Here is a 21558-nt window from a genome sequence, read left to right as displayed (position 1 = left end):
CAATTTGTAATTTTAATTGGTTCAACAATTCTCTTTTTAGAGTGCACAGGTAGCCCTTTGTGGAATATTTGGAAAATTCAGTTTCCTTCATCCATTAAAAATGTAGTTATGCATTAGTAGAGCCCCAAAAGATTTCAAGAACCCAATGTAGAAAAAAAAAATAGTATCCATTTTGTTTTGAAGTGGCCATTTTCGGGTCAATGTGACCTTTTCCAGGGGTCATTCAACAGCAAACTTTGTTAGAATTGCTATAAAACTTACCTGAGCCGACAGGTGATACAAAATTGAATTTCCGCGTGTGTTTTTGCTCAGGGATGACGAACACACGCTGATCCTTCAGTACTGCCAGACGCTGGGAGGCGAGGGCTCGCCCCGCAGTCAGCCTCAAAGCCCCGCGCAGATCCTCCAGGCCGTGGAGAGGGAGGAGCGAGGCGAGCTAGAGCGGGTCATCAATCGCCTGGAGGAAGAGCAAAGGTAACGATCGCCATCCTCCGCCTTTTCGAGGCTCCGCTCGCAGCCGTGACACGGGAAGACGTGAATTCCAGGAGCCTCCAGAGGGAGTACGAACAGCTGAAGGAGCAGCGGCAGCGAGGGGCCCCCGCCGGAAGCCCGTGGGAGACGGAGGGCCCGTCGTCGGCAGCTCACCCCGACGAGGCCGACCTCTTGGCCGAGGCGAAGCTGCTGCGGCAGCACAAGGGCCGCCTGGAAGCCCGCATGCACATCCTGGAGGACCACAACAAGCAGCTGGAGTCGCAGCTCCATCGCCTCAGGCAACTTCTGCACCAGGTCAGCGCGCACAATTCTCTGTACAGCGAACCCCCATTTATCGTGGGGGACAGATTCCAGAAGCATCTGTCCGCAAATGGGGAAATTCTGCAATATTTAGACACCATATGTAAGAAAAGTGTCACTTTTAAGAGAATATTTTTATTTTTTTTCAATTTACGGGAACAAAGTCATAATTTTCAAGAAGAAAATGTATGTCATATTTTTTTTATGGAAAATAATTTTACAAGAATATAATAAATATAAACGGGGGGCTCTGTTTATCACGGGAGCCACGTGTCAGAGCTGCCCGCCATAGGTAAAAATCTGACATATTGGAAAAACATTTTTATATATTTTTTGTATGTATTTCAAAAACGTCATAAATCACAATTTTCAGAGAATAAAGTTTTTTTGTTGTTGTTTAGAAAAGTCAAAATTGTACGAAAATGTCGAATTTTACGAAAATAATATGAATATGAAATATGAAAATGTCAAAAAATAAATAAATTCAAAACTAATCCTACTAGAAGAAAGTTCACATTTTACAATACCAGTAGTCAGCGAACCAAGATAAGTTGAATTTTTTGAGCAAAGTTTTGTCTTCAGGAACAAGAAGTCAAATTTTTCCGAGTATAGTGTCATATTATTTTCAAGAAAGGTTGTAATTTTACGAGAATTGAAAATTTACAAGAAAAAAATCCCAGTTTTTGAGGCAAATTGTTATCTTTCATAATGTCGTATTTCTTCAATAGAAAAATCGCAATCGTGCGACAATAAAGTCGGCATTTTCTGAGTGGTGGTTGTAATTTTAATAAAATATCAAAGGCATTCTGTATTTTATGATGGAAAAATCATATTTCTACTCCAAGAAAATCCCAATTTCACAAAAATTGTCGTAATACAATAAAACCGTTGACTGACTTTTAGTCACAATTTTACAAGAATAAAATACTCACAATCTTACATAATTTGTGATAATTTTCAATATATAAAATTCATAATTTTATTACCATAAAGTCAGATTTTTATGAGAATAATTATAATCATTAAACGGTACGTTTATGGTGGGGGAAATGTTCCACAGATCCAGATCTGTAATCGGTGAGGGGGAGAAACACATTGGGGGGGGGGGGGCTTAGTTTTTCCCCTCCCACACGATTGACACTGTCAGTGTATTAATTGAACAATATGTTTATTTACTTGAGGGGTTTATTGGTATGTCCCTTGATTTCCTATGGGGAAAATTAATTTAAATACTGTATCCTAACAATTTCAAGGCTGAACAGCCTCCTGGAACAGAGTGAGTGTCAATCAAAAGTATCCCTAATGATGTGGCCAATTTTATCCTGTGCTCATACAAAAGTACCCTCTCCAGCGAGTAATTTATTAGCTTTACGATCCTGCGGTCTAATCCGAGTGAGCTTTGACCGTTGCTAATGTGAGACGAGCAAGCAGTTGTTGGACTTTTTCAGCATGTTAGCGCCGCGGGCAACGGCGGATGAAAAAAAAAAGAAGAAGGGAGGATATTGGCAACATTGATTTGGCTTTGAGTGCTAAAGGGAGTCTGGGATGCTTCTCTAAATGTCACCGGCTATAAATTGCGCTATCTAGAAAACTGTCCACAGTCATTCCGAAGACACACTTGCACAGTGCGACACATAAAAAGTGAATATTACCGTTGCTTATGTACTGTATGTGTTCAAATGGCACCATTTTTATTCGAAGGATAGCTTCCCGCAGGAAACAAAATTCAGAGGTCCTATCTTTCATGAGTGGAGCCGCTAAAAGCTGGAGATCTGCCATTTTGGTATCAGGAAGCCAATTTAGGGTCATTTTGACCATTTCTACTAGTTCTAAAGATTTTGTCTGATTGCTAACAAATTTAAATGACAGTGTGATGTGACTTGTAAAAAAGAAAAAGAAAAAAAGTGTTAAGGCTAAGCGTGAATGTCACTCCTTCAAGTTTACTGTCAAACTGAACATAAGACAAAAAGAAAGACACTATGTATCCAAAACAAACTGCTGACTCACGGAACCCCCTGCTAGCTTAATGCTAATGCTAACTAGCATCTCTCCAACGCAAATGGTTTAGCAACATGTTGACAACTGTGACAGTATTCTGTCATATACTGTTTATCCTCTACGTGGAAAAACAAATATTAGTGCCACAACAGGGTTATTATAGTTAACGAAAACTAGCAAAATAACTAAAACTAAAAATGAAAGAAACATTTTCGCTAACAAAATAACATACAAATGCAAAAAAAAAAAGAAGAAACTTAGTGAAACTACATCATAGGCTTATAAATCCAACTTAAAGTAGAAATAATTGCAGCAAATATGTCCTTAGTTTTTGTCTTTGTATGTTTTTTATTATTTGTTTTTATGTTTAAATTTGGTATTTCTGTGCATCCATACAGAAGAAGGAAGGTCAGTCATTTGTATTTAGTGACCATTTTCTTTTAAGTTGCACTTCACAATACTCCATATGTTTTGTAAAAAAAATAAATAAATAATAGTTGAGACATGACCCAAAGCCACTTTTCCTTCCACCCTGATATTCGTTAGCATGTTTGTCATTAGCAGAACCACCAAACAAAGTTTCCAAATCCCCCACACACAAAAACAATGGATGTCTGCCATTTAAGGATCAAATTTGACCCTTTTCAGTGGTCCTTCAAAAGTGAACTTGGCCTAGCGATCTGGCGCAAGGGTCCGTTTGATTGCCTCTCAAGAGTTAAATTTGTCTTCATTTTGTGTTGTGTTCCACTCGCAGCCAGCGGTGGACTTGAGGGTAAATGGACTCTCTTCTCCTGCCGCGCAAGATGGAGAACCACTTACAGAGAACTCAGGTGAAACACTCAGCAGCAACACATTTAAGAGCACTAAAGGCAGCGCTTTTCTTCTCTCCAGTTGAAATGGAACCTTAACTCAATGCGTGTGTTTAGATGAGCTGCTGGACCCTCACAACAGCAGCTCCGATCTGGCTGATGTCATGGAGCAGATTAACAACTCCTTCCCTGCATGCAGTCGTAAGTTTCCTCCAAAATCTTCCTTTTCCTCCTCCTCTTCTTCCTCCCCTTAATGTGTGGTAGCGTCGATCCATCATCCTCGGCAAGACTGCTGGTCAGCACCTGCCGTCCGTGTTTAACAGTTCACACTGGAGATTCACGGGCAGGAGACAAACGACTAGGCGGGCTTGTCCAAAGTTGGCAAGTGGAAGTCACGTTTTCGCTTTTAAACGGCAGAAAAATTACATTTTGTTACACTTTTTAGAAATCGTGCTCGCTCATATATTAAAACTAAAACTAATACTAAAATTAGTAATAAGGACAACTAAAACGAAGCATTTTAGACAAAATTACAAATGTCTTGCATTCCATATATTAAAACCAAAACTAATAAAAAGGCAACTAAAACAAAGCATTTTCGACAAAATTAAAAATATCTTGCACTCCATATATTAAAACGAAAACTAATAATAAAACAAATAAAAATGAAACGAAAACGAAGCATTTTCAACGAAATAAAAAATACATTGCACTCCATATATTAAAACTAATACTAAATCTAATAAAAAGGCAACTAAAACGAAGCATTTTCAACTAAATAAAAAATACATTGTACTCCATATATTAAAACTAATACTAAAACTAATAAAAAGGCAACTAAAACGAAGCATTTTCAACGAAATAAAAAAATACATTGCACTCCATATATTAAAACTAATACTAAAACTAATAAAAAGGGAACTAAAACGAAGCATTTTCGACAAAATAAAAATATCTTGCACTCTAAATGTTAATTTACAAAACTAAAACTAACAAAAAGGCAACTAAAACGAAGCATTTTCAACAAAGTGAAAAATATTTTGCACTCCATATATTAATTTAAAATTAAAATTAATACTTTTTTTAATTTTTTTTATTTTTTAAGGCAAGTAAAGCAAAGCATTTTCAACAAATTGAAAAATATCTTGCACTTCATATATTAAAACAAAAACTAATAATAAAAAAGGAAACTAAAACTAAGCATTTTCGACAAAATAACAGACCAGCTCCAAAAACTAATAAAAACTCACTGAATTGAAATAACAAAAGTCCAAATGAAAGAAAAAGCAACTATAATAATAAATCCTGATCTATGACAACACAGATTTAGAGTGACATTTTGCTCACCCCTAATGCGTCACATATTTTGAGATAAATGCAGTTCTAAACTCGTAAGTTAAAGAAGGTTTGAGCGTAGCTAGCCAAAAAAAGAAAATGCGTTTGCTGCACTGTTTAAGCGTATAATACGTCTTCAGTTAAATTAAACTGTCGGAAAAGCCGCTGCAACTTTATGATCAGCCTCTAAACTCTCTTAATGGATGATTGCAACCACTAAAAACACATCGCTCGCATAAAAAAGCTGAGTTAAAAATATAGTTTGAGTTATAGCCACTAAAATGGCATTTCGCAGAATTTCTGAAGTTTTATTTTTTGTTTTCTATAAATGGTGTTAAAGAAACTGGACTTGATTGTTTCTGTTTTGTTTCCCACAGCCTCAAGCCTCTCGTCCAGGCCACAGGTACGAGCTTTTTCACTACATGGGCCTACCACCATAATTACTATAACGACTTACTATTCAATCAATCAAATGGACACAATACATTTTTTTTACTGATTCAATAAATTCGTCATTTAAATGCGCGTTTGTTTACGTATGTCATAAACATTCAGCCATCCTGCTTTTTTCGCCCTCTCACTTGTCAGTCAAATTGCTCGCCACTAACAGTAATTAAATACAAATCCCTTTATTATTATTATTATAAAGTATTTTCAAATCGCAGCGTCCTAATACTTGACGCCATCGTTGTGTTGCAGGTGATGTGACCCCATGACATGACCAACGACCCCAAAGAAGCCCCCCCCCCCCCCCAATCCGACAACTCAACCACTTCATCCAATCTTGTCGTCCTCGTCTACTATGCAAAGTGTACAATTTCACTAACTGGACATCATATCCGCTTTTCGCCCTCAATATGGAACCCCCAAAACTTTGTATGAGATACCCTCCCCACCATCATCCCCCATGCCTTTTTTTTTTGGTGTTTTTTGTTTTTTGTTTTGGGTTTTGTTCTCCAGAAGTGCTTGAATTGAAGAGGTTCACTGGGAAACAATCTATTACTTTTCCTTTGTCATTCCACCGCTTCCATCTTCTTCAACTCCCTTATGAGTGTGGGGACCTTCACAATTATTTTGTTTTGTTTTGCAGAGTTACCTTTCAAGTTCAAATGAGTATTAGGGCCATACTGAAACAGAAAAAAAAAGAAAACTAAACTAAGTTGAAATATCATAAAAAGTAAAAGTCCTAATGTAACAAGTAAAATATTTTTTTTAATGAAAAATACCAAATTAATTGAATATAAGAAAAAATCTGAAGAAAGTCTACAGCGCTACCAAAAAAAAAAAAGCAGAATTTGATGAAGAAAAACGGGTTTTTTTAGAATGGTAACATGACATCATTTTCAAATCTCATTTCAAATGTATTCATGTAACATTGACATATTTGCACGTAACGTTTTATAAAGAAATACAGAAATAATCTTATTTTTTTCCCCTAATCAGGGCTGGACTGGCACAACAAAATCTGCCCTTGCATTTTGACTTGGGCCCACCAGCCCGGCCCGGCTTGACTCCTGCCTAACATGTAGTTTCGCCACTGATGTTTATTGATGATTTTCCGATTCACTATCTATATTCAAACTTAAAACCAATGTGGACCAATCTATTTTCCTAAAAAGTAGGAAAATAATCATTAAGAACCACTGGATCGGCCGGCCCACCGGGCATGTGCCCCAATGCCAGACGGCCAGTCCAGCACTGCCCCTAATATTCCAACTGTTTTGTTTTGATTCTAAGACACATTTTCTTACAATATGACTACCTTATTCTGGTGTCTTTTTTTTGTGTGTCCAAAAATACTAATACAGCGGTGCCTTGAGATATGAGTTTAATTTATTCCGTGACCACTCCCGTAACTCAAACACTCACAATTATCTTTCCCCATTGAAATGAATGGCATTGATGTTAATCCGTTCCAGCCTCCCACCAAATCAACCAAAACTTTTGTTAAGGTAACGTTCTGGCTTTTATGACGGTGTTTTCGCGAATATAATTTTTTTTTTAAAGTTTTTTTTTCCTTCTTTTTTCAGTGTGTCCCTAACACTCTAGCATCACTACACTGAGACGTCATTGCAACTGTGTTTGTGCCTATATACAGTTTGCCATTCCACATGTGGATGGCAGGTGAGTGTGTAGAAAGACACGTTTTGGACAGTTACACTCGTAAGACAATGTTGTTGTTTTTTTTTGGGGGGGGGGGTGTCTTTTGTGTTAGAAATGATTAATCAAGAGAAAAGCCATGATTGCCTTGCTACCTCAGCCTCATTTGGACACACTTGTTTCAACTCAGTGTATCCACGTACACTGCATGGAGGAGCTATCAAGTTCTTGTTTTTGTTTGTCCGGAGACGTTCGAGTCACTGTTACAATTTGGTCCTGCTGAAGCGTGCGAGTGAGTTCTTCCTTTTGTTTTGTCAGGCTATTAATGCTATGGTGTATCATGTACAACTTGTGAGACTTAACAACACTACTATAATCTCCTCCCTCGCCTTTGCAGACTGTAGATTCATATGGGTGATTATTTTACTGAACACGTTACAATGGCAGAACCGTGGTTCCCCTCCCCACCCCATTTCCTGGTAATGTAAAATAGATGGACCACATTATGTGTAAAATGGCGACATTGTTTTATTATTTCCAAATAAAAATTTTATAACAACCTGCCTGTGCTTTTTGAAGTGACAAGAATCTTTTAGTTCCCATATTGGCATTGTTTCTGATTAAAAATGTAATTTTAAAATTCAACCCAAAAAGTCTTAAGGAATAGTTTGAGAGAAATTTAATTAGAAATAAGATATAATCATATTAAAATTCCAGGTAGCAAAAGCAAAGAGGATAAAAATATTTTCAGAAAATAAAATAAATAGATAAAAGACTATTACAAAGAAGATGACATTTTTCGGAAATAGTTTGTGAATAGAACACGTGAAAAAGACACGTGAGTGTGCGTGCGTGTGTGTGTGAAATTCTGTGAATATTTCTAAACAGCGTGATGTTGATGTTCGTCTCAAAAATTGCAAGCATAAGTCATGGAAAATGCACACACAAAGAAAAAGAAAAAAAATACATGAAAATCGTAGATGAATTTGTGGATCCGAAAAACACGTGGAGATGATCCCAAATTTATTTGTGTGAATAATTGAGACAAATCTCTCCCCGTCATAAACAGGTCTTTCTACATATATCTGATATTTCCTACTGCGTGCGGCGTCATTGAACGCACCTTGAGTCCACTGCAGAACGCGAGCAAGTGCATGTTTTTTTTTTCTTTTTTCTACGCGATAAATAAAAACACGTGTGTTCTTCATGGGTTTATTGCGTGTGTGATGGAGAACTTGCCCAGCTGTTCATTTCGGATAAAAAAAAAAGATGAGAACTCTGAGGGATTTGTGGATGAGGATTGCTCCAAAGTAACGTGACTACATTGTTAAATACTTAAAAGTGCAACCGAACTCAGTTTTGCTCCCGCTGTCTTTTTAAAAAGCATGCTAGCGTATGTGTTAGCATGAGAGCATGCTACTGTATGTTTTAAGCTAGCGAATGTTTAACCATGCCTGCGCCCATAATACTTATGTGTGTGTTAAATACACAAATAGCATATGTAACTGTGACGACGCCTTTTGGTCTTGAAAATACGGTGTACTTTTTGTGACGTCAGCCACGTTCAGACCCTCCTTTACTGTACCACGTGACAAAAACAAAAAATACATATACTGGACTGCTATATACAGTACAGTATAATTAACAACATAAACGGGTTAGTTGTGACTTGTACAATTTAGTGGATGACCATTTAATTAATTGTTCTTCCTTTGATTACTGTAGATACATTTGAATACAATAACCACTGTTTTTAATTTAATTAATTTAATTGTTTTGGCCCGTTGCACTCCACTGTGAGAAGAAGTGTCTGTTATGTCTTTTGTCATTGGCAAGAATGGATGCAGGTTTTGGCTTGTATGGCTTCTGTTGGTCCCCAAAAGGGCCATGGCTGGCCATTTGTCAGGTCCAACCTGAAGGTCTTGGCTGGAAACGTTGGGGGTGGCGTCATTTATTTGCTGCCATTCATGCGGCAGGGTTGGCTCGCACCATCCGTCTGACAGCTGTCCTCTTTGGAGCCCAAGGTTTTTGGCACGGTGGGCCTGTTGGTGGTGTAAAAGTTAACCTGGCACAAGGTGAAGGACGGGAGCGGATGTTGAGGAGGGAGGGAGGTCACAAAGAACAGTGCAGTTAATGCTAACATGTTAGCCATGAGGTGGCAAAAGTACTCTGTAAAGTCATCTGCTGGCCGTAGTCTTTTTATTATTATTTTTTTTTTAACTTTCCTAACATGATCAACTTTTCTCCGCCTCACTCCCTGTAGGTTTCCCATCAACGATAATTCATGTCAATGGCGCTCAAAGAGTTAGCTCATTCACTGCCATAAGATGTCAGTAAAAAAAAAAAAAGACCTGTTTTTAGTTACAGTAACAAAGTATTTGTACTTGATTACTTCTCATCACAGTGACACAGTTTCTATCTCATCTTAAGTGCTCCCTCATCGCAGCCCGCAATGTGCTGAGTGCCCGCGTCAAGCTAGCGCTAGTCTCTTGCCGGCCATTCATTTCAAGCCGCTGACACCTCCTCGGTCCGAAAAGGGATTCATTTGTACCGGGCTCAAATTGTTGCCATATAAAACCCGCATTGTGTTGGATGTCAGAAGGTTCCACTGCACTTTTGCACTCCCATTTTCACAAGCTCACTATTGTCCGTTTTTTATCATAGCCTGCGGCACCATAAAAGGCCTTCATAAACCGCATGTATCATTTTTATTGTTAAAAAACATGGATAGTGTATTATTCCTCTTGGCGAATGATGCCGGGTTAGAGCCAACTGCTAATGAAAGCAGACAAAGTCAAATTGTTGTGTGTGAGCTGGGAGCGACTGCAAGTGTTCGGGGAATCATTCGGCATCCAGCACTTTCATTACTGCGCGGACCTTTCGCTCGGAGCAGCTTATCGGAATCGTGCCCGGCCGGCCCCGGCGCGCCGAATATCACCATCCAAAGCGCTTGTAAACACAAAAGAGCGGGCTTTAATTAAACACGTCAATTTCACGTTGACCTGAGGGGGGCTCGCAGAAATATTTGTGGGGAAATATGAAGCACACCTTTGTTGAGCTGCGGCCCGGATGAAATTGATATTGACCGCGCAATGCCGAGCTGAGAGTGATTGGATTCTATTTACTTGCTGATGTATGCAAGCCCTTCGCCTGCATGTGTTACTCCATAACAATAGATATTTGCTATTCATGAGAAACCCTCAGCCAGAGGCACAACAATGTTGCTCTTACGTCCCGATCGTGCTCGTTGATACACCAAAACAATCCATTCATCCATCTATTCATTTTCTACATAATGTTCCCCTGCTATATTGCCATTCATCATTCATGCCTCCCAGAGGTGTCAAGTAACTAAGGAAAAATACTTTCTTACCTTACTTAACTCATTCACTCCCAGCCAGTTTCACTGATGCAACCCCCTTCGCTGCCGGCTGTTTTACTGGATTTTGACTGATTTCGCAACGCCCACACAATATTGTTTTCTATTGCTGTTAAAATCATAGAACCTACCAAAAGAAAGATGAGTCTCTTCTTTCATCAGGGAAAAAAAGTACATTTCTCTCTTTCACCGATTTGCAGCAATTAGCATTAGAATATAGCTAAAGTTTCATCATTATTCACATTCCTGTTGAAAACACTATGAAAAAGAGCTTTTTGCAACATGGCCCTGGCTAATCTCTTATACTCTGCTGCCACCTGCTGGCCGTTTTTGTAATAACTACCATTGCTCCATGCATTCTCTTCAGTTCAGAGGCTGCATCAAAGCCTTATGCAGAGCATAAAAAAAAACATATAATGACGTTTTTGGGACCATAGTAATATTTAAAATAAATAGCAAATGAGTTAAGTAGAAAGTTTTGGTATCTATACTTTAGTGTTGCAGAAATAATATTGTTGACCGTAACTACGCCAAGACAACAAACACGCTAACGCTAGCTTACGAAAAGTTAAAAAAAACAACAAACCAAAATAAGTGTTAACATAGTTATTGTTTTCATTTAAACTCCATTTGAATGCAAATGCCAAATTTTTATGTATGAATCCCCTTTTTGTTTATTTTACATATCTATATATCTATTTCAGTTTATATATTTATATTATCTTCTACAAGTGTTAGTCATTTTCAATGTTCAATAAAGTTTTTTACATTTTATTTCTCCTGGCCCCTCACTGAATTTTCAGATAGATACATTTTCATACAAATCTTACAGTGTACATGTACAAGTTTACTGATTAGTATTTTCCAAATTTTTATATATATAAAAAAAAAATCTTAATAATCAATTTATAGATTCGTATCGGGATTAATCGGTATTGAATCGAATCATGATTTATGAATCGTGATACGCTAGGTACTTGGCAATTCACGCCCCTAATAGTTAGTTTCAGTTAGTTTTCATTGTTTATAAAGCATTTTCGTTTTTATTTTATTTTGTCAACGAAATTGTTTTGGGAATTTTAGTTTTTGTTTTTTCGTTAGTTTTAGTTAACTAAAATAACCTTGCTTGCTACACGTGATCAGGGAATGTCTTTTTTCTCTTTCCACGTGGTGAAGCAGCATGAGGCTCACACCAATAACTGACAAACCTCACAATGCCATTATTTGTTTTAATTACTTCCCTGACGTTTATTGTGTTTCAGATGAAGTTCGTGAAGCATAAATGAGAAAACGGAATAAAAAAAAATTAAAATCTTTCAGCAGGGACAGCAATTATCCAATTGTAATTAATTGTCAATTTAAACTAGTGAACTGGTATGCAGATAATGTACTGTTTTTAAATTGGCTTCAATTCTCAATGACGCCGTCTTTTTTTGTCCTCAGTGACAAACGCTCACGACAGAAGAAACGAGCCTTGGAATGCCACAATGTCAACACATTCAAGTGGACTTATAAAGGCATAGCCGAGATATATTGTGACATTTATTGACACTAAAAGCGACGATTCCAAGGCCTCGGCACAGACAAACGCTGCGGGAAATATCCCAAAAGAGCAACGCGTCACAGAGCCAAGCCGGTGCTTTGTGGCTGCCTATTGTTCATGTCATAGCACACCCTTGGCTTTGCAAGATCATACACACGCACACACACAGACGTCTTTGGTTAGGGGAACACGCTTTTGCACAAAGTTCCGTGATTTCTCAAAGGACTCTGTGTGAAGCTACTTACTGATCATTAATGTACATCAAATGCAAGTAGTGCTGTCATTATGGAATATTTTTTACAATCGACTAATCGGATTGATTTTAAATTTTGCATTAAAGTGTATTACAAAAGCTTTTTTTCCTTTTTTACCTGATTACTGTTTATCTCTTTGACTGCCAAAAACGTTAAATAACGTTTAGTAAAATCCTATGGAGGAGTGCCAAAGACGTTAAAAGACGTTAAAAGACGTTTGTTTCAAAACAGAGGTGAAACTAACCATTTTCTATTGTTGATTACTGAAAAAGGGAATAAGGTAGAAACAAACTTTTTTTTGTCTGATGAAAGATGAGAGTCCAATCTTTCATTTGGTAGTATGTGTGTTTCCATAGTCCAAACACATAATTTTCTGTGGACCTTGAAAGATCTGTCAAAATGCTTAAATATATATATATATATATATATATATATATATATATATATATGTGTGTATGTATGTGTGTGTGTGTGTGTATGTATGTATATATATATATACACACACATTGTGTGTGTATATATATATATATATATATATATATATATATATATATATATATATATATATATATATATATATATATGTATGTATGTACCCCATTTGTATTTTATTTCTTTATTTATGATTTATAATGTTCAGTTATGGCGTTACTTGAAGAGCTAAATAAATATTTAGGTGGTATTTGGTGTACAAAGTTTAAAAAACACTTATAGAGAGGCCATATCTCAAAAAATCATACACTTTTAAAAAAATATATTAACGACCAAAATGTTTGCCTAAACCATATCATTTTTTCAAATGAAAATATGCTAGCTTAATGCTAACATAAAATGCAAACACAATAGATGGGCTAATGGGAATTAGCATTGAAGTTATGGCAACGATTGCTACTTCAACACACAATCAGCATCAAGACATAAAAACAGATTTCTGTTTCTGCCCAAATATTCAAGAACCTCATTGGAGTCGTATATTTTCCATCTAATCAATGTATACTAGCACACTACCTACCCCATTGTCTGCCCATCACGTCAAATCCATTACCGAGCATAGGCAGAGTGTTGCTTAGTAGCGTAGTTCAGGCTCCTTTTACACAAACAGATTTTATTCAGATGAACATCGCAGCCGTCAATGACCTTAACAGATCAATATTGTACGGCGGAAGACATCTCTGTTTTCTCCGTTTATACTTAATGCCTTTGTGTTTCTTTAGCGAATGTTGTTCTTCGGGTTTACAATCGCAAGGTGAGCATTGCATCATTTCAGCCAGATGCAGCATACACAAAACAACTTTCAGAAGTGTGAGGTGGATAATTCAATGCTCAGATGTGTTTGGCCTTATGGAGGTCAGCACTCTACTGAAGACCTCTACTGTGTTATTATTTCAATTTAATACATTGCTTCGATGCACAAGTGAGGGGGTCGAACGCATAATTTAAAATCCAGTGCTAGTCTTCAACAGAAACTTTTAATAGAAATTACAAGGAGAGCTTTTGGGAAAAAGTTTTTCAACGTAATTCAATCAGTGACGATAAAGGTTAGTCATCCGTTCACTAGTTGGAAGGTCAGCCTTTGTGTATTTTTCGAATGACACAAACGAATGGACATCGGCGTCGTTGATTGGAGGTTAATTGCTCGTTACTGCAGCTCGAGGCAGAGAGAGGCCGGCATGCGACCTCCAGTTTAGAGTTCAAGACTTGCTTTTCTCTTGGCTGAACCTTCTTTCAAAGCTGTATTTATCCTTTTACTTTGCACGCTTTAAGCCTATCGTCTTCCTCCTTTCACTCGCATATAAATGTGAATGCAGTTGTTTTTGGGGGTCAAACTCCTTTCGCTTTGATGCCAGTTTATTGTCTTGTAAGAAAGGTGCTACTTTTCTTGCTACCTATTACTGCATTGCCGTAGGTTCTATTTCGGATTCAATTCACATATTCATCTTTGCCATCACTGTGAGGGCAGTGCAGGGGAAAACACACCAAAAAAATATACACTAAGAAGTCGTCTCGCAAAACTTGACAAAGCATTTCAATTTATTTAAACTTAATTAATCCATGTAAGGCAGATGAGAATCAAAAAGATCAACCAAAAGTAGTACCGACTTGGGACTGTAAAGGTTGATCAAACTGTTGGAACAGAGTGCGGGTAGTGGTATGCATGGTGAGTAGGGATGGAAGACGGAAGGGTGGGGTGTTATCGATTAGTGTTTTATAAACACGGACCAGTAAATTAAGATATAGTGTATTGCGCAGTGCTGAGATTTTCATTCAAGTTGTATTTTCCTTATAGGACTACTCACACGTCTTACTTAAGTAGAAGAACAGATAATTGGGTACAAAAAAAAGACTCTGAAATGTACTTATGTACAAATGTAAAAAAATAAAATACTCTTGTCACAATAGAAAAAAAACTAAATAAAACGTATCTATAGTGCTAGGTACTGAGGACAACAAGCTAGCATAAAGCTAGCTAGCCTACTGCTATCTAGCGTAAAGTTTACTGAGGAAAATAAAATAGCTAGCATAACGCTAGCTAGCGTAAAGCTGCCACTTAATTCCTTTCAAACACCGGTTCTACTTAACTGCTTGTTTTTTCTACCACAAGGATCGTTTAAGCCGCTTTGTCCATCATCATTCCCCTGACTTTGAAAAATCCCACATAAACGCAACCACGCAGCTTGTGAGCGAGAAGGTATAGCCTAGCATGCTCACAGTGAGATGTCCTCATTGATTTGGGCTAATTCCTCCCGTATGTGAGGGATTATCTGTCTGACACCGCACAAGCCACTGTTTACCAAAGACAACAAAAATGTGCCAGCTTATGTGAATTGAAACATGTCGGCAGGTTCACATTGATCCGTACTAATTGGGACAATGACAATCTCAGACCAGCTTGCCACGATCCCCCCTTGCATCCTGAGTTGAAAGCGACGGCTTTATTCAAAAGGAATACAGAACAAATAACAGAAAAGGACACAGGAAGCAGGTGCAGGAATCGATGCAGGCTTACAGTATCAACTCAATATCTTCTTAAAGTCAATAAGAATAAATCCACCGGGCACCCCTAAACAAATAAGTATGCCAAATATCACGGCGCCTTCCTCAGCCGGCCGGGCCCCCACTGTGACTGATAAGTAAAACACACAAAGGTGACACAAAGTACACATTTTCAATCTATGTAGGAGCTCGCCAATTTATCTCTCGCCTGGCATCAGCGGCATTACACATTGTTGTTGTTATTCTGGTCTGTTGGTCTCTCAGGGAAGTGCGCTGTCTGTATCCAGGTGTTTGTGCGCTTCTTTGTGCGTGCGCGTTTGTAGGGACTGCGAAATGAAAATGCCGTCAAGCTCCTTTTTAGATTTCATGTGCTTAAATCAGGAGAAAACTGACATCAGCCTTTTGGATTTATGAAGAGCCTGTAAGGGGAATTCTTTTTTTCTTCTTTTCACAATACATTTTACATGTTAGATAACTAGTACTTAATTGAGGGTCACTAATGGGTCTCGTCTTAAGACCCACTTTATTCCTTGGCTTTTAGTTTAGCGTGAATTGTGTGGTCCTTGGGGTCTTTTTATGTTTTATTTTTGAAATTATTTTTTTATTTTACCTATTGTATTTTACTATTTTATAGACTGTTTTATTTTTAGAGTTGGTTTTATGTGTATGATAGTGTGCGGATCTCAATGTGCAGCTTGTTTATGAAATGTGCTGTAGAAATAAAGTGGATTGTATTGGATCAGTCCGAACTTTTAAGAGCATCAGTGCATTTGTTAGCATCAGTAGTTAGCTGGCACAATAGCGATATTCAGTTAGCAAGCTAGCTATGCATGCCTACACCCAGTGTTGGGCAGTAATTAGTTACTAGTAACACATTAATGTAACTTAGTTACTTTTTACAATAACTAATACATTTTTATACATTAACTCAGTTACAGTTACAATATGGTGTGTTAGTCAATTACTTGATAAATTATTTAATTTAATAATGTAATTGTGCGAGACTGGTGAGGATAAGCGATTCTGAATCAAATAATGAATGGATGGCTGCTGTGTACTGTACTACTTCCTGTTTACAATGGATTGCCACTGCCGTGTTAACGAAGAAGACGCATTGTGGGCGGGTATCGGATTCGGCAGTCATGGAAAATCAAGGCGAGTGCAAGACGAGTTTTCCGACGTGGAAATACACTCATTACTTTACTTTAGTTGAGCATAAAGGAACAGTGTATGTTCTTTTAAAAATAAATAAGCAACTAAAGAGTTACTTTTAATAGTAACATATTACTTTTTTGTGTAAGTAATCATCAGAGTAATTGAGTTGCTTTTAAAATGAACGATATTTATATACGAATGATAACTGTAACTAGTTACTATTTTTTAGTAAAGGGCACAACACTGCATGCACACCCAATAAATGCATCATCCCTTCGTAAAAACCACTGGCGTGGCTGCTTTAGAGCGACTCGTTGTTGGCTGTTGAACATGCTAATGTTATGTAAATAAAGGCAGGACGTGCCAGGATAAAAAACATTTTTTATTTTTTAAGTTAAGTCTGACTTAACAGGCAATGTGGGCAAGGAGAGATTGGCTTGATTTTTTTTCGAGTTTGAAGCCTGGCATTATATACTTGCCGACTTTTAATTTTTAATCCTTCAATTTTAGCCAGTAACCTTAACTTTTTGTGTGGTGTAAATCAAATGTATTACTATTCCTTTCTGTCACATATCTATCTCTTTTCCATGCTTTTTGTTGTGAACTTCAGTTCAATAGGAGTCTTTGGTTCTTTCTCTTTCTCATTTTAGTACATATTCTCACAAGTCCTCCACCGAGACATATTGAATGCCCTTTTCTTTGACTCTCCCAAGATTACCTGTCTGGCTTGTCATTCTTGGCTAGTGAGGATGAATCCTTTTGATCAGTTGAATGTGAGCGAGCTCTTCAGACGGTCCACATCCGCAGACGTGAGACGTCTGAACTTTTGCTTACACGCCACGAGTACATCCCTCCATAAGTCAGAAGCTGATACCGTCGCACGGCAGTTGAGATCGGCCGACGACCCGACAATGTCAATGTACACCTTTTCCCTGAGAGAGCAATTGCAAAGTTCCTCGTAAAGGAAGGATATTACGGGTAATAAGAGGGAAGCCGGAAGTGAGTTTTCAGAGCAAGTGCCGATTTGAGATCCCGCCTCAAAAGCCTCAAGCGCTGGTCGCCTTCCCAGTCCAACTTACTTGCATGGAAGAGAGCCAAAATCCATCATTACTTACTGCCTGCGTGCATCTTAGTTGAAACTCCCATTGGCTGGTCTGCCCAGTGAACAATATGGTGGCTTTTGGAGAATTCTTCTCAAGTATTCACAAAAAATGTTTGAGGATTTTTAACAATGCTATCATGCCGCCGCAGATGTGGGACAGTGGAATTGCTTCGGATCTACAAGTTTAGAGAATGTCAAAGAATTAGTTTTAACCAAGCACAGAAGCATACGTCATTTGCTCTGAGAATTTGACTCCAATGTCCTCAAAGTCACTGCAATACTTTTTAATTACTTGGTATAATTAATATGTTGGCTTCTTGTGAAAAGTTTATCTAGAGATTTGCTGAATAATGCTGAAAATGGAATAAATGAACAAAATTGTATTCAAGGGCACGGCTCAATTTGACTGTGCACATTTAATTCCAGTCTAAAGGTTTTTATCTCCTAAAACTGGAAATTAAGTTTGGAGTAAAAAAAAAAAAAAACTCAAACAAGAATTTTAAAGTATCGGTAGTCTAAAATGAACAGCAACGACTTCAAAGTAAATATCAATAAAGTGGTAATTGGACTTTGCAAAATTAAATTCAGACCAGCACACACAGTCGGTGCTACTTTTTAATGATCAATTATGTGTCTTTTTCTGTCAGTGCCACAGAGGCCATGGCAGGTCAGCAGATAATATGACACGATAGGTCGCTTTACTCGAACCAACGTCTGACCTGAGAAGAAATAATGACTGTGACAATGCAAGAGCATTTCTCAAACCGTTCTAGCTATTAGCCAAACGAAAGTGGCTTATAAATGCCATTTGTAGACCATTTGATAGCATTTTTTAGGACCTTTAAATACAACCCAGCTTGATGTATCAATTAGTTGCTGACGTAAATTCAGCTCCAGTTTGATATTTTTGTACTTTTTGTCTCTTAGTGAATTCAGTGCAGTGGTTCTCTTTTTTTCTTCTTCTTCATTTTATTGCAAATTTTTTTCCCCTTCCTGACCTTCTTCCTTTATTCCCTCATAACTGCTTTTTATAACCTCATATAGTATTTTGTTTTAGTGTGAGGATAGAAAAAGAAAAGCAGACTGTGGCTTTCTCTTCTGAAATTGTGTTATCACGCTGCTGGGAGACAAAGCAAGATGTCTGTGGTTTAGGGGGTTGGGTGCAGGTTTTTGGCAGAGGATAAAGACATACATGCAAATAGTACCTTTTTTTTTTTTTTTCTCCAGGAGAGCTCAGTATTGTTCATTCGATTTGACATCTTCATTGCTCTCCTTTTTTAAAAAAATAAAATAAAATAAGATAAAAAAAAGTTATATATATATATATATATATATATATATATATATATATGTATTACATTGTCTTTTTTTCCCTCAAAACTGATCATGTCAAACTTGACAGATATGTTTGTTTTCAGTCCAAAGTTCTACATTTTGTGTTGTAAGAATCTAAGACCGTTATACACATTCACAGCAAAAATTGGAGTGTTAAAATTTTGGTGTTAAATATTTCAGAGTTTATTTCAACCCCCAAAGTGTATTTCTAACACTAAATGGAGGTCAGTGTTGTAGTAATTATTTGACAGAGTTGAATTATATAGTGTTAAACCAACTCTGCAGAGAGTTTATCAAAGTAAGCTCCGCCCACTTCATTAGAACTGCTTTCCTTGATATGATATAATAAAATAAATATATAAACATTTTATTATAATATCAGTCAGGATTTTATTTATTTATTTTTTAATATATATTTTTTTATATTATTGTGTTTTATTAAATTTTTGGTCGTGACAAGATTGTGTAAGTGCCAATATTTATTACATTTTCAGGAAATTATTCCATGATAGGGTGCTACATGCCTTATTAGCTATACAGTACATGGATCTGTCTATTAAAACTAATAAAAACAAAAAATAGAAACTAGTAAAAACCAACAAACCTGCTCTAAAATAGTAATTCAACCAAACTGAATTTTGAAAATCCCAAGCTAAAACAAAATAGAAACTAACTCTCGTGAAAACCCCCGATTTCAAGGTACCACTTCATCCAGGTTGGCTGCCATCTGTATCTTAAATCTGCTCAGGGCAGCAGTATAGAAACCGTACAAAAGGCTCAACAGCTCTCGCCACTGAGGTGCAGTGACTCTTGGCACTGTGAATGAGCGCAGTTCATTAAAGTGGGGTGAGGGTGGGGGTTCGATATCTGCCTGAAGGAGCAGTTTCCTGAAGCGCACAGCCCAGCGGACATGAGCCAGCTCCTTTCAAACGAACTCAAAGATAAGGAAAAGCTGAGAGTGGAAACCATCGACAAAAGCCCCCATAGACTCTTTTTCCCTAAATAGTGGAGGTGCATACGGTGAAGGACATCTTCAAAAGGGTTCAGGAGTTGCAGAAGCGGAGCTGGATGGACTTCACCGTAACGACTCACTGGTTTTGAACAGCTTCTTTCCAAATGGTGCTATTCGAAGGGAAATTGAGTGTAAAATGTCTTTCTCTACAACAGCTGGCCCTCAAAATGGAGCAGGATGACGGCGAATGAAGCGAATGATCACATTACTTTTTTACCAGTCAAGAAAATCTTACGTCTTTTAAGGCAGTTCCGTCGCTGAACAATTAATCGAATACAATTTGATGTCGATATGTAGGAGAACACAGTTTTCAAATCGTAAACGCTTGGATTTGGATTGTATTGATATATTTATTATCGTATATACACATATATGTTAACGAAACAAACAAACAAATAAGACGATGCAATATGTATATGGTGATACATGGTGTGGAATACGATTCAAGGACGGTTCATTTCAAAGTGGAACCGTTCCATTATGTTTGATTTAATGGGATACTGTATATTAGGGGTGGGAATCTTTGGCCGTCTCACAATTCGATTAGATTCCAATTTTTGGGTCTGCGATTCAATTCAGAATCGATTTTCGATTCAAAATGATTTGATTGACAATAATTTCTGCTTCAATTTCTAGATGTACAAAGAATCGTCATGAGCTACTACAGTCTGACTCGCTAATGCTAATTAGCGTGCTACTCACGACACTTTTATCACTCAAAAGAACGGCTATTCATACAAAACGCTTCAGGAATGTTTACTGAGAAGCATCTTAACATTACTCACCAGCGTATGCTCTACCTACGCTGCCAAAAAACAACTTTTATTGGCATAACTTGATCGTGACTTTTTCCTTCTACTCTCTAATGTGGCTACAATTTAAGTTTATCAGAACGTGCGGAACCACACTGCCCCTAAGTGGCCAAATCGTGCACAACATGAACAGTGCTCCCAATAAAGGGATAAACAAAGGCAAGACATTATAAAATAATTTAAATAAAATCAATTTTGGGACATTTAAAATCGATTCTGAATCGTACTAAATGAAAATCGCGATGCCTATGAGAATTTTTTTTTGGGGGGGGGGGGGACACCCCTACTGTTTATCCCATATATTTTAAATCAATATGATATACGGTATATACACACTTTTCAAAAAGCCTTACTTTTCCGCACTTCTTAAATTATCATCTGCACTTTTAAGAGGTGACCAGTCAATGATTCCCTGTCACAACATTCCTACTGCAATAATAATTTATCAGTCCATAATGCACAAGCTTGTGGCCTCATTTTCTGTCTTGAGGAGTTTGTGCCAGTGAGGCTTATTCTTAATATTCAACACCAGCACACCACATCAGTTCTTGGAAAATAATCACAGTTGGGAATAATTTGCTTGCCCGAAGGCATATAATGTGATTTCCCTTATCAACGTCTACCCATGGCTATGTGAACATGATTGGCTGTTACTGACATATGCCAGAAACAACATGTTGCCATAGCTGTGATGATGGAATTCACAATATTCCGCTTTTGTTTTGGCCAACATTTTTGGGTAGTAAATGAAAGGTTATTAGGCAAGCTAGCAATTACACGTATGAAATATTCCTGTGTTAATGAAAGCCGATGCCAGTTGTAACCGAATAATGAGCTTAGTTATCTTGGTGAAAAGGAGAAATATTTGACATTTTGAATTCAATGGTTTTCACACTAGGCAGGCAATCATAATGGTATTTCCAACACATCATACAGCA

At 37.4% G+C, this 21558-nt stretch overlaps 1 protein-coding gene and 1 long non-coding RNA gene across 7 annotated transcripts in view; both read left to right on the top strand.

The window, feature by feature from the left end:
- The window catches only part of utrn (utrophin), a 160033-nt gene extending 152440 nt beyond the window's left edge, over window positions 1-7593 (top strand). For all 6 annotated transcript variants that reach the window (XM_077551971.1, XM_077551970.1, XM_077551973.1 and 3 more), the window contains 6 exons: window positions 313-474; window positions 546-786; window positions 3545-3620; window positions 3717-3800; window positions 5312-5337; window positions 5634-7593. In XM_077551971.1, the coding sequence (XP_077408097.1) occupies window positions 313-474; window positions 546-786; window positions 3545-3620; window positions 3717-3800; window positions 5312-5337; window positions 5634-5642 (598 nt within the window). In that variant the 3' untranslated portion in view covers window positions 5643-7593. The remainder of the gene's footprint in view (window positions 1-312; window positions 475-545; window positions 787-3544; window positions 3621-3716; window positions 3801-5311; window positions 5338-5633) is intronic.
- A 636-nt stretch (window positions 7594-8229) lies between these two features.
- LOC144039109 (uncharacterized) overlaps window positions 8230-21558 on the top strand; it is a 31119-nt gene continuing 17790 nt past the window's right edge. The window contains exon 1 of the long non-coding RNA XR_013289355.1: window positions 8230-8349. This is a non-coding gene — a long non-coding RNA (uncharacterized LOC144039109). The remainder of the gene's footprint in view (window positions 8350-21558) is intronic.

The sequence above is a fragment of the Vanacampus margaritifer genome, chromosome 19, assembly GCF_051991255.1.
Source record: "Vanacampus margaritifer isolate UIUO_Vmar chromosome 19, RoL_Vmar_1.0, whole genome shotgun sequence".
Taxonomy (NCBI): Eukaryota; Metazoa; Chordata; class Actinopteri; order Syngnathiformes; family Syngnathidae; genus Vanacampus; species Vanacampus margaritifer.
This window is presented reverse-complemented; position numbering and strand designations above follow the sequence as displayed.